Here is a 13,638-nt window from a genome sequence, read left to right on the forward strand (position 1 = left end):
TTCATTGTCATTTTGTTCGGACAACAAGGCCTTGGATTTTTTGTTGCACTGTTTACATTTGGCCCACGTTCCTATTTTGAAGGAAATATTGAAAATATTCTCAAATAGGGCCTCTTACGACCTGCAGCCGTGGCATCTTTTTCTCCAGTTCCCAGGTATTGAAATCAACACTAGAAGCTGCACTCTGAAGAACATTTGTCCCTTCTTCCCAGTGTCCTGCTTTGACACCAGAGTTGCTCCTTTCTAGTTGCACATTCTGCTCCTTCTCACATAACTCGCCTACCCCAGAAAAACCAAAGAACTAACCATCCAAGAGTGCTCAGGTAATCCACATGCCTGTTGCACTGCAGTATTTTATTTGTTTAGAGAGGGAGGCAGTTGAGAAGTGACTGGATTTCTGTGTGTGCGCATGCACATATTCACACAGCAAAGCCATATATTGGGAGTGCCCAGCACCATCCAGAAGCAAGGGCTGCTAGTGACTGGGCAGATCAGTGTTTTTTTCCATTACCTGGAGAGTAAGCTTCCTTGATGGGTGAAGTCATACATATTCATAACTTGAGAACTGAGCCAATCAGAGCTCAGTAGAGAGATGTTATAAAATAGGAGTATGAGACCACCCAGGTGGCTCAGCGGATGATGCTGATGAGATACGTGATGGTATCTTCTGAAGTCAGAGACTGGGTCCCAATGCCTGTGACAACTTTGCAAGTCTCTTGTACCCCTAGCACAGCTCTTGGGTCTCCCACAGGATCAAGCCCTTAATACAGCACATGACCTATTGTGCCATATTTATAACTCTTGATCTCAAAAGTTAGATTTTTCGCCCCTTGGATTCTTTCTTTGGATAGAAAAGTAGCCTTTAACTCAGCTTTTCATAGGAGGTCAGTCATGGATTCAGCATATTTGTTTTATTTAAATGTTTTGAGAGATAAGTAGTTTAGGTCTTAACATACTGTATATACGTGTTCATAAGCCGAATATTTTTGGTAAAAAAGTGACGCCTCAAAGAGCGGGGGTCGGCTTATAAATGGGTCTACACCAAAATTTGATGATTTTAAACTCTATGGAATCATTGAATAAAATATCTAATGCATTGTCTTTTACCTGGAGCGTCTGCAGGCATGGAGCCCCTCAGGTCCCTGTGTCCGAGGTTCGCCGTTCCCAGCCAATGGGAACCCAGCTAATGCAAACTGCGGACACTGGGAGCTGAGGGTCTCCGTGCCTGTGAACGCTCCAGGTAAACAAAACGTCCAGGCCCGCTAGTGGCTTACCCTGATGGGCCAGGAGCCAAAGTTTGCCAACCCCTGAAATATAGAGTTGGCTTATGAAAAGGTAAAAATAGCAAAAACTGTATGACCCTACCATCTTGGGGGGGGGGGGGGGGTTGGCTTATAAACGAGTGGGCTAATGAACGAGTATATATGGTATGTTGTATGGTATGGTATGGGCAGTGGTCCATCTAGCCCAGCATCCTGTGTTCCAAAAGTGGCCAATGCCAGATGCTTCAGAGGGAGTGAACAGAACAGGACAATTTTGAGTGTTCCATCCCCTGTCGTCTCAGCTTCCGGCAGTCGGCGGTTCAGGGACACCTGGAGCATGGGGTTCTTAACCATCCATTGATGGACCTGTCCTCTCTAAACTTAGCTAATTCTTTTTTGAACCCAGTTATATTTTTGGCCTCCACAACATCCCCTGGTAACGAATTCCACAGGTTGGCTGTGTTATGTGAGAGGATGTACTTCCTTTTGTTTGTGTTAAACCTGCTACTCTGTCTTGGGCAAGTCCCTTTACACATGGCAGGAGAAGTATAAAAAACAAACTTTGTGAAATGCTTGGCGCTGTGCAGGGGACAGGTACTGTCCCAATACAAAGTCGTCGGTCAGTTCTTAAATTCCAGACGGGGACAGGGATTATTTACCACCAGGAAATGACATGCGAGTATTGGGCTTGGGGAGGGGTGGGAATGCACCTGTTTAGCCACATGATACAAAGAACATTCACCAGGGGCATTGGAACCATGGAGCTGTGCAATAATGCATCTGATCATGTGACCTTCTGAGTTAAGCTGCAGGTAGCTGGAATTTAGATCAAACTGAGCAGTTGGTCTGTCCCATGGAGGAGGGTTAATACATACCCCATCTGCCATCAAGCCCCTTCATCCTGACCAGGAAGGCTTTCTCTTGATTGGATGTACTCAGGAGGATAATTCTGCCAAGTGTTTGAAAGCAAGGCCATGGCTGTCCCCTTCACATCATAAAGTCCTCCTCTGGGTGGTGGAGTCTTCTATGCACTCGGGTGTAGATTACTGAAGGGGAATGCTGAATTATGAGGCCCTTCTGTATGGAGTGTGTAGTAGAAGCGCCTGATGAGGGTCCTTTGGAGAGTTCCTAAAAACCTTAACTTGAACTCTGTCAACTGTGAAGCTCTAGGCCAGCCTGGCACAGCTGAGTTTAACGATATTCCAGATATTCTGAATGCTGTTAGCGCTAAGTAGTGTTCTCTAATGACCTGCTCATCATAAACCCCTATTTCTCTCCGATTTATTCATTCCAAAACTGTATTTGCTAACACACCTTTTGCATTTCCACTTATCCTGAAAAGCTTCAAACTCTAGTCATCAGTTGCTCTGTCCACTGCTGAATTGCAGCTACCTCTGGGGCAGAATACAGCTGCCACTCAACAGCACAGAGCAACTCTGTATATGAGTTTAGAACAGAAGCTATTGAACTGGATGCAGGAATCACCAGGTGCAATTCTCTTGCCTATGTCATGCAGGTCAAGCTTGAGGCTGATAAAGACAAAAAGGGACAATCTGGTTCTAGGAAGTGCAGAGTACCATCTTCTGTTGAAACTGCAGAGGGAGCTACAGTAGGTGGAAAGGTTACCCAAGTTGGGGAATCTAGCTAAGATCCCAGCTAAGTTCTCCTTTTTGTGAACTAACATCTGGGAACAACCTGCCCTATCTTTGTTCATAAATTCCTTGGTTAAACACTCGCTTTGGGTAGAGGAGTCTGTGCATAGATTCCAAGGCCAGAAGGAACCATTGTGGTCATCTAGTCTGACCTCCTGCATAGCACGGGAGAGAATTCAGTTTGCTTTTTTGACTGCCGTTGCACATTGCGTGGATGTTTTCAGAGAACTATCCACAATGACGCCAAGATCTTTCTTGACTGGTAACAGCTACTTTAGACCCCATAATTTTATATGTATAGTTGGGATTGTTTCCAGTATGCATTACTTTGCATTTATCAACATTGAATTTCATCTGCCATTTTGTTGCCCAGTCACCCAGTTCTGAGAGAGCCTTCTGTAGCTCTTCAGTGTCTGCTTGGGACTTAAATATCTTGTAGTTTTGTATCATCTGCAGATTTTGTGACCTCAGAATGATATTGCATTTCTGAGAAGACATGAGGCATTAACTCCTGACTGGGCAAAATTCTAACTTGGGAGAATTCATTTTCCTACCTTCATTGCAGTTTCAGTTGACTATGATATTCACAGTTTAGATTAGAAAATGGAGTGTTGCTGTGTGCTATCAAACAACTGTCACATTCCACCTCAGAGGAGTCTGCATTTAAACGGTGACCCTTGCCTAGCTCTCAGGTGTTAAGGCTTAATACTTAAAAAGCTCTGAGTTCCGTGGATGAAAGGCAATATAGCAATGCAAAGTCTACTTCACCTTTATCGGCTTGGCCTATATTTAAATTCCAGTTCTCTCTCGCCCATGCAGGTTTCAATGTGGAGACTGTAGAATACAAAAACATAAGCTTCACAGTCTGGGATGTGGGTGGCCAGGACAAAATCAGACCCCTCTGGCGGCACTATTTCCAGAACACACAAGGTAAGTGTACATGTTTAAACCTCATACATACTGTAAATGTCGCATCTAAATGCTGTCCACCTTGTGCTTGTGACTGTTCAGGCCTCAGCCGTGGCTTCTCTAAGCCAACAAACATCAGTCTTATGTTTTGTCTTTCACTTCCCTCTCTGTGCCACTCCTTAACTCTTTACCTAATTGTGGAGTGGCTGCTATGGTTTCCATAGTTAAAGTTACTGTTTAAACACTTTTTGAAACCACTCTTACCTGCCACACACGCAGCTAGATCAATGTGACTGACGTGGCCGTTCAGAGCCTGGGTAGAGCCTTTGGTGCAAGTCCCAGGTAGTTTAGTGAAGGGTTTCCTGAGATACAGCCCACACCTCCAAAATGGCCTGTTTAAGAAATTGGGAGGGTGGAAGCCTGGGAAAGGATCCACGTGCAGTTGATATTGCTGGAGGCCCTCTGAATTTTAGCACCTCACTCTGTAAACAAGCTCAAACTAAGGCTTAGTGTTGGAGTTTAGTTTTTGGCTTTGCAGAGCAAGTTGCTGGACATGAGCCGTGCATGTTTTACAGTTTTACAGAGGCTGAGGGAACTGGGATTATTTAGTCTGCAGAAGAGAAGAATGAGGGGGGATTTGATAGCAGCCTTCAACTACCTGAAAGGGGGTTCCAAAGAGGATGGATCTAGACTGTTCTCTGTGGTAGCAGATGACCGAACAAGGAGTAATGGTCTCAAGTTGCAGTGGGGGAGCTGTAGGTTGGATATTAGAGAAAAAAAATTCACTAGGAGGGTGGTGAAGCACTGGAATGGGTTACCTAGGGAGGTGGCGGAACCTCCCTCTTTAGAGGTTTTTAAGGCCTGGCTTGACAAAGCCTTGGCTGGGATGATTTAGTTGGGGATTGATCCTGTTTTGAGCAGGGGGTTGGACTAGATACCTCCTGAGGTCTCTTCCAGCCCTGAGATTCTATAATTCTATAGTCCTGTGCACAGAGACTTGACTGAGCTGACCCGAAGATGCACTGCTGACAAAACAGGCAGTTTAGTGATGGTTTTAGACTGCCTCTCTGCTTACTAGGCCATAAAAACATTGGGAGACCCAAATAGCTGGTTGTCCAGACAAAACTTAACTGTGTCCCAGAACCATATGATGCTGCAGCTTTGCTTGTGACAGCGATGGCCCGGGTTAAGAAGCATTACTTTAAAAGGCCTACAAAGAGGCAGCAGAGTTAACTTTTTTCTTGCAGCCTGCAGTAGAAATTGTGTCCCAGTTTCAATTTGACACTTTCAGACGTTGGGGTCTTTGGTTAAATAAGAGTGGCTGGGATGACTTATCATCCATACTCCAACTTTACTTGTGTTTTATCAGGAGCGGAAGCTTGAGGAATTAGCTTTGCACAAGGTGAAAATTCATAATCTTTGGCAATGTAATTGAAAGGACAGGTTAGCTAACTTTTCTTTATCTAAGAATTAGGTCAAAGTGTCATGGAGGACAGGTCCATCTGTGAGTATTAGCCAAGATGGTCAGGGACACAACGCCATGTCCAGATGTCCCTAAACCTCCAACTGCCAGAAGTTGGAACTGGTCGGCAGGGATGGATCACCTGAAATTGCCCTGGCTGTTCATTCCCTCTGAAGCATCTGGCCAGTGTCAGAGACGATACTGGGCTAGATGGGCCATTGGTCTGACTCAGTCTGGCCCTTCCTACGTGACCTAGTTATTACTGAACACTGATTGCATCTCTCCTCTGACTCCTGCTTAGGCTTAATCTTTGTAGTGGACAGCAATGATAGGGAGCGAGTGAATGAAGCAAGAGAAGAGCTCACCAGAATGTTGGCAGAAGATGAGCTCCGGGATGCCGTTTTACTAGTGTTTGTAAACAAACAGGTGAGGTGTTTCCTGATCCCTGCCTTTTCTAGGTCTTCATGGGTGGCCCTTGTGATTGCTAGCATTGGCAGTCTTTAAATCTTCTGCAAGATCTGCTCTAGTTCAAAAAGAATTATTGTGGAGCAGTTCCAGGGCCTGTACTACACAGGAGGTCAGACTAGATGATCACAATGGTTGCTTCTGGCTTTGGAATCTGTAAAGCTATGATCCTAACCAGGAAAAGGGTTCCAGGCTAGACAATGAACTGTCTGTGGGGAATGTTCTAGTTCTTACTAAATAAAATAAAAATATTTATCTTCTGAAACTGGAACTACCCAATGAGTTCTTGCTAGTGCACAGCGCTGGTGCAGTCTCTGCCTGGGAGAGATTAGGTGGGGTCGGGGAAGAACTCTGTATGTGAGACTGATGTTCTGGGACTTCTTGTAATTCAGCCTTGTGAAATTTTGCTGTTCTGGGAGAGAAAATCTTAATTTAGTGGAGCAAATATTCTTAGCATCCTCATGGGAAGGGTGGGCAAATGGTATTTGTACCTGAGCTGGTAAAATTTCAGTTCTTGTGAGGCTGATCTGTTGTCACTCTGCCCCTCTCCTGCTGTCAATGTCTGGGTTAGATTCTTCCAACTACACTCAACTCTCCAGTTAAAATTTGCTTGTAAACCGTGCCAGCCTTGCAACGCTTGCCTGACATTCCCGCTGGTTCTTCCAGCCATTTTGCCTACCTGCTTAGGAATGTAGGAATCAGTGAATAGTTCATTAGCGTGGCAGGCATAGCAAATCCAAATGACAAGTCCGACCTGTTCATACTGAAATTCATAGTCGGGCATATGCTCATCTCCCCATCATAGCAGACTTCAGTTATTTGCTTCACTTTCATCTAAAGCTTTCAGATGTCCCTAAAACACTTCAAGTAAATTGGGTAGCAGACAGGTGGGTTTCTGAATCAGTGTTCCCTCTAATTTTTTCCATCCATGTGCAGAATGAATTTTGTTATGTGCACCAATATCGAGGTATGTGCAGATGTGTGCCACCAGTAGAAACAAAAATCCTAGATACTATATATACTTTTAAAAGGTTACCATAGGGATAATTACTCCAGCCAGGACAGGTTAGGCATTTTAGAACTCACTACTCAAAGAATCCTGTGGCACCTTATAGACTAACAGACGTTTTGCAGCATGAGCTTTCGTGGGTGAATACCCACTTCTTCGGATTGCATCCGAAGAAGTGGGTATTCACCCACGAAAGCTCATGCTGCAAAACGTCTGTTAGTCTATAAGGTGCCACAGGATTCTTTGCTGCTTCTACAGAACCAGACTAACACGGCTACCCCTCTGATACTCAAATAATTAAATTTAAGGATAAGAAAAATAAAATTATGAAATGCACAGACCAGTCAAACTAAAACAGCACTGTGAAAGAATAAAATTACAGAGAATATATGTGCATTGCAGGAAGTACCAAGAAGTAACAACAATACAAGTATGTGTTGGGAGGTGAGTGTGAAAGAGTGTGTGTGACAGAGATAGTGGGGGGGCGGGGTTGGAGAGACAGATGGGGTGTGTGTGTATGTGGAGAGAGATGGGGATGGGGGAGCTGGACATGGGGGTGTCTCTGTATGAGAGATGGTGGATGGGTGTGACAGACAGACATGGGGTGTATGACAGATTGTCTAAGACAGTCTCTGTGTGAAGAGACACAGACTGGGGGGGTTGTGTGTGAAGAGAGGCAGAGACTGTCCGAGACAGTGACTGTGTGTGTGTGTGTCGCGTGTGCGCACACATACATACATAGGCGAACGCTGCCCCATTAAGTAGATTGGCACTCACCAGTCTGAAGCGTGCTTGTACAGACACAGCAGCAGCTCCATCCCACATTCTACTCCTGAGCCCTGTCGTGTCCCATCCCCTCCCCACCACTCTGCGGAGATGGGGTACATGGGCGGGGGGGGGACACCCTGACTTAAACCTCCCCTACCCCCGCTCTGCACAGGAGGCTCCCAGGAGCAGCTGGCGAGGAGTTCCAAGGCAGAGGGCTGTGGCAGTAGGGGAGGGACACCTGAAGTACACGGCACTTGATTGACTGCTGAGCGGCTGCACGAATGCACAGCTTAGAGGGAACACTGGTCCTGATCAGCCTGTCTTGTCTTTATGGTGCACCACACACAGGTGCGTGCACACACACTCCTCAGTTAGCCAGCAAGGGTTCAGTAGCTTTGACAGGGCGTCACTGTGTACAGAGAGCTCTCTAGTTAAAGAACTGCGTTGGAATGTCCTGCCTTGTTTCAGTTAAAATGTTTAATCTTAATGTGTTTTTCAGTGGCAGCAAAGCATTTTTAGTTCTAACATTGTATGTGATTAAACTTCCCTTTAGGACCTTCCCAATGCTATGAATGCTGCAGAGATCACGGACAAACTTGGCTTGCATTCCCTTCGTCAGAGGAGCTGGTACATCCAAGCAACATGTGCCACCAGCGGCGATGGGCTTTACGAGGGATTGGACTGGCTCTCCAACCAGCTCAAAAATCAGAAGTGATCAATTCCCCGAGCATCTCATCAGAACCAGCCAGCCTCTGCTGTGTGTGTGCGTGTGTGTATGTCTGTCAGAGGGGAAGAGAGAGAGAGAGATCACACAGGTGTGTGCGTCTGGGAGTGGGAGCAGCTTTCTCACACTGTGCCTTAAACATGCTGTAAAATAAAACCAATAGTATTATATTTTAAACACTACCTTCCATAGCTCTGAACATAGCATTTTTACACCAGCAAGCGGAACTTAGGGGATTCTATGGGACATGATTGGAAAAAGGAGCCTCGGCACTTGAAGGACAAGAAAACCTGGCATGTAAAACGAGTTATCATTGCAGTTGTCTTGTGCGAGTTTTGTGTTTCCCATTATCAGTGCAGTCTGTCGTGTACAGTTTGATCTCCTTCCTTCATCATTTTTCAGTAGAAACATAATTTTACTCTCTGAATGTTGCCATGAGACTATATACCAGCATGTTACTCAGTATTTCAAACCCCTGACCCAGGATCCTTGTGTAGAGCAAGATGTCTCTTCTGGTTCAGTTGAACAGTAGCATAGACAGTGTGTTCTGTGGTGGGAACTGTGTAATTTACTCTGCTGTGTGTAACATACCTCATTGTAAAGTAATTTGTTTGGGGGGTTGTTGCTTCTTTGGATCAAGGTTTCCCCAGCTCCAGTCATAGATTAGCCCCTCCAGCTAATTCCTTGCTCATGGGATGGCAAAAGCTCAGTTGGGGAGTGAGACTTCAGAGAGGGGATCAGATGTCTGGACAGGCCAAGTGACGTATTTCACAAAAGACCTTAGTTACTGGTATCACATTAGCATCTCCATCAGCAGGCTGGAAATGAGGCTTCCGAGATCACTGCTCCCACTCCTGCTTTGTACAAAACATCCTACGCTCACTGGGAAGAGATAGCGATGTCTTGTACGGTTACCTATTCTAACTAACAAGTAGGGTTCCTGCAATGGAGATAAACCTGATCAGTCTGTGAACATCAGTAATTTGGTGTCAAGGGGGAGAAAGGAATCTAATGATAAAGGGGATTTGGAGCAGCCTGGGCTAGTGCTGTGTAAGCAATTCTTGTGTCCGAAAAATCCATTCCAGTTTCAGCAAAACGTGTGATTTGGCAAACACTGCTCTGTATGGGACAGTCCTTCTGTCCGTTGTCATTTGAGGGGTCAAACATGCTCTTACCACACTTGTGTTTGCATTTCCCACCTGAAGTCTCCACTATCCCCTCATCCCTTTTGGTCACAGTGTGGAAGAAAAGGCTGGTGCCCCTCTTCTACCATTGACAGTAATGCTTTGCACAGGCTCAGTGAACAGAATGTCCGGTTACTCTTTTGCCTCTTAAAAAAAAAAATTTTTTTTAAACCCTCTAGCTCTTGGAAGGGGAGAATGTCAGTCTTTTAACCATTTGAAATCTACTGAGACTATTGAGAAAATGAAGCAGAAATGTTTTTAATAGAAAAGTTTCATATATTCATGTTCAGAAGTGTATGTCTATAAAAATACACTGTGGGGAGGGAAGTGAAGTGTAAATCAGATACAAGCCAAATGTGGATTTGGTTTTTGAACCATGTTGTAACTTCTCTGAGAAGTGCACTGTAATAAAGAGAATCTGTCTTGGAATATGGAATGGGCTTGTGATTGATGGTAGCCGTGTGCTTTTGCACACATGGATCCCTGTCAACAGTCCAAACTAAGAACACCAATCTCATTCCTGCAGTTCCTTCTTATCTACTGATCAAGGAACCCCCACCCGCTTGTCCTGTTCTCGCCACGCCATGCTCAAGGGAGCGAGTAGGTACAAAGTTCTTGAATATGACACAGATTTGCTCTGGGAACACGATCTTAGAACTTTGGTATCTTGTCTGTTCCTGCTGCAGGACTGGAAGTGGGGTGTGCATGTACAGTAGAGCATTTGTGCTCTGCACTGCCCCAGCCCAAGGAGCGTGACAGATAATAGAAAATGCATTTGGGAGGGCTGGAGGAAGCTGCCTTCTTGTGAAAGATTGCTCCCTCGGTGCCCAGCAGAGGAGCTGGGATTCATCTTGGACAGCTTCATTTTCAGTATTGTAGGACAAAGGGGAGACAACTGCCTTGTGGGGCCAGGATACAGCGCATACGCTGTCATTTCCACCATGGCTGCTTTCTGCTCCTTCTTGCCTCCCTTTTCCATTACTCCAGCTATACACTACAGCTGGTGTTTGTAGTGATGGTTCACCTGCTGACCTGGCCAGACAGCAAGAAGGGCTCTGAAGAACTCTGCCTGCTTGCATGCTGTGCTGACCACTGCTGGATCTTATTTCTCAGAGCTTAAGGCCAGAAGGGACTATTAGTATACCATTTAGTCTGACCTCCTGGGTCTGAAGGGCCATTACATTTTACCCTGAAACTGCTGTATTGAGCACAAAAACTTCCGTTAAACTAAAGCTTTTCAGTCCTCAGGAGACTACGCTGTGTCAAGAACAGAAGAGACCACCACTGCCCCAGGCCAGTGACAGAATGGATTAGGTGAGAAATTCCCAGGTGAACCACACTCCATGCTGCAAAGGAAGGGAAAACAAAAAAACCCATTCCTCCGATCATCCTAGTAGCCCTTCTCTGCACCTGTTCCAGTCTGAATTCATTTTTTTTTCCCAAACATGGAAGACCAGAACTGCACACAATGTTCCAGATGAGGTCTCACCAGTGTGTGCCTTGCTCTCGGGGATGTGGCAGCTGCTCAGATGTACCTTGACATGTTTCCCTCTCCGTCCCTATGGCAGGAAGGGGGTTACTGACTTGCTACATCTCCAAGACCCTGCTCTGCTGCAGGGAGGTCTCTAATGGAAATGAGTTATTGTAATCCACAAGGGCACTAGGATGTGTCATGCTCCCCTCTAGTAGCTGGACTACTAGAGGATAACAATCTACTGCTGCTGGTGGTTAAAGGAGTTGCTCCTTTACCTCAAGTGGCACTAGTTGCTAGTGAAGGTCTAGCAGCATCACTAGAGCTGTGCATTTGCAGAGTCCCCAACTTGTCCTTTGTTCATCTCTCAAACAAAAGCAGCCTTCTTCAGTCATTTGAGGCAAACTCTGGTGGCACAGTAGATGACTTCAAAGTTGCAGATGACAGCAGCACCTTTCTCCTAGGACCAACAAATGCTTCCTAGGTTTATTCAAAAGATCAAGACCAGAAGAGGCAACCTCATACTAATAACATCTGCTCCTGATCAGTAGTGTCATCAGAGCTATCATAATTATCATTATACTGAAGTGGCACATAGAAGCCCCATTAAGAAATCTGGGCCTCATGCTGCTAGGCACTTTATACATATATAATACTCCCTGCTCAGTTATCTTTATCAACCAAATTTGTAATTCCATTAAAGAATGAAATCAGACCTTATTTTCATAAAACCATTTTGTCTGGCATTAATCATATTCCTGTCCTCCTAGGACCAAAGAATATATGTTATACTTATAAAATGGAGAGCTATGTCTTGGAATGCAGTGACATTGAAATGTACTTAAGGGGCATTGTGGATAACTAACTGAACAGGAGCTCCCAGGGTGAAGCTGCAGCCTTTCTTGGATGTATAAGCATAGGACTATCAAGAAGGAATAGGGAGGTAGGTGGTATTACCTCTCTATCGGGAATTAATAAGACCATTTCTGGATATTGTGTCCAATTCTGACATCCAAACTTCAAAAAGGATGTTGGAAAACTGAAAAGGCATTCAGAGTTACAAGAATGATCTGAGATCTGGAAAACCTGCCTTACAGAGTGGATATCTCTCTCTAACAGATATGCTTTTGCTCAATCAAAAGTTATTGTCTTGATGCAGGAATCACTTGGTGCAATTCTCTGACCTATGTTATGCAGGTAGTCAGACTAGATTATCATAGTGGTCCTTTCTGGCCTTAAAAACTATGAGTATATTAATTCTCCCTACAGTGTTATCAAATACTATCTTAAATGCAATCAGAAAACTGGTGGCCCAGTAGAACATATGATGGAAAATGTCAGGGAGTACAAGAAAATTGATTGCTATGCTAGGAACTCAAAGTAAAATGACATGAAAAATCCCCCACAAGCGCAATACATAAAAAACATTTCTAAATCTTCCACTTTATTTCAAGGAGTTTCCTTTCAAACATGGACATCTTGACATACCACCCAAGTCTCTCATTTGCATACTCAACTGGGCAGATAGGCCATAAGTGTCCAAAAATCATGACTCAAATCCCAAAGAATCAATAGACTATCTTAAAAAATATAAGATTAAAAAAAATAAATGTTAGATGCTTTTTATTTGCTTTCTGGTTTCTCAGTATTTAGGGGGACTTAATGAAAACTAGGAGCTTTATAGAATCACCTGACTCCAAAAGCTGTTGGGTTTTTTTTTTTTAAATGCCCCAAATGGCAAGACTTTCAATATTATAGCAAGAGTTGGCAACATAGGTCCAATAAAGACAATGATGTTTGGGAAAACTGGGTCCCAGGTGTATCCTCTTCACAGGTGTTCCCACTGCCACTTCGGACCCACCCCCAGTTCTTTTGAAGTTAGCCTACGTTCAAACCCCTCAGAAAAAATGGCAACTGAATACATGGCAGATGGGGCAGCTGTAGGTGTAGTCTCAGTAGGTGGCCACAACTGAGGAAGGCCTCGATGGAACAACACCAGGCCCACTGGGGCCACTCTCTGGTCAGTGGAAAGAGAATGGGTATCCTGCCTTCCTTTGGAACGGTGCAGCGGGCAACTTGGGGGTAAGGTGGGGGGAGACCAGCCCTTTCTCTGAATCCTTTGCAGAAGCTGCTATCCCCTTTGTAAGTGCAGTCCAGTGCCCTGGTGTGGGGGGGGGGGGGGATCAATTTGGTACAGGGGGTGGACAGAGAACTGCCTTGGTGCGTGGGGATCACTGTTGGGGTGGTGAGTAGGGCACTGCCCTCATGTGTTGCATCACTGATAGGCAGGGGTGAAAGTAACTTAAAGGACTTACCGGTATGCTGGAGTCCTGAGCGGGACAGGGCCTCAACCGGAAGAGGTGGGGCCTTTCAAGGGGTAGCGGCGGAAGGGCTCCAGCAGCAATTTAAAGGGCCCAGGGCTCCCTGCAGGGGCTGGCACTCTGGGACCTTTACATCTCCACCCAAGCCTGGCTGCTGGAGCTCCAGCAGTGATTTAAAGGGCCCGGGGCTTCCTGCAGCTGCTGGAGCCCTGGGCCCTTTAAATCACTGCTGGAGAAGCCAGTCCAGTCTGTCACGGCGTACCCGCTCTTGTCGGTATGCTGTACTGTACCATACTGGCTTACTTTCACCTCTGCTGATAGGGGCAGTGGGTAGGGGGTGGCAGTGGGGCAGTGCCTGGTGTGTGGGGTCAGGGAAGGGGGTGGGGTGGGGGCAGGGCAATACCTGGTGTG

At 45.5% G+C, this 13,638-nt stretch overlaps 1 protein-coding gene across 3 annotated transcripts in view; it reads left to right on the plus strand.

Annotated features, from left to right (window-relative positions):
- LOC123356371 (ADP-ribosylation factor 2) overlaps positions 1 to 9,864 on the plus strand; it is a 31,730-nt gene extending 21,866 nt beyond the window's left edge. For all 3 annotated transcript variants that reach the window (XM_044999583.1, XM_044999584.1, XM_044999585.1), the window contains exons 3-5: positions 3,734 to 3,844; positions 5,587 to 5,711; positions 8,081 to 9,864. In XM_044999583.1, the coding sequence (XP_044855518.1) occupies positions 3,734 to 3,844; positions 5,587 to 5,711; positions 8,081 to 8,242 (398 nt within the window). In that variant the 3' untranslated portion in view covers positions 8,243 to 9,864. The remainder of the gene's footprint in view (positions 1 to 3,733; positions 3,845 to 5,586; positions 5,712 to 8,080) is intronic.
- The last annotated feature ends 3,774 nt before the right edge of the window (positions 9,865 to 13,638 follow it).

The sequence above is a fragment of the Mauremys mutica genome, chromosome 25, assembly GCF_020497125.1.
Source record: "Mauremys mutica isolate MM-2020 ecotype Southern chromosome 25, ASM2049712v1, whole genome shotgun sequence".
NCBI classification, from domain to species: domain Eukaryota; kingdom Metazoa; phylum Chordata; order Testudines; family Geoemydidae; genus Mauremys; species Mauremys mutica.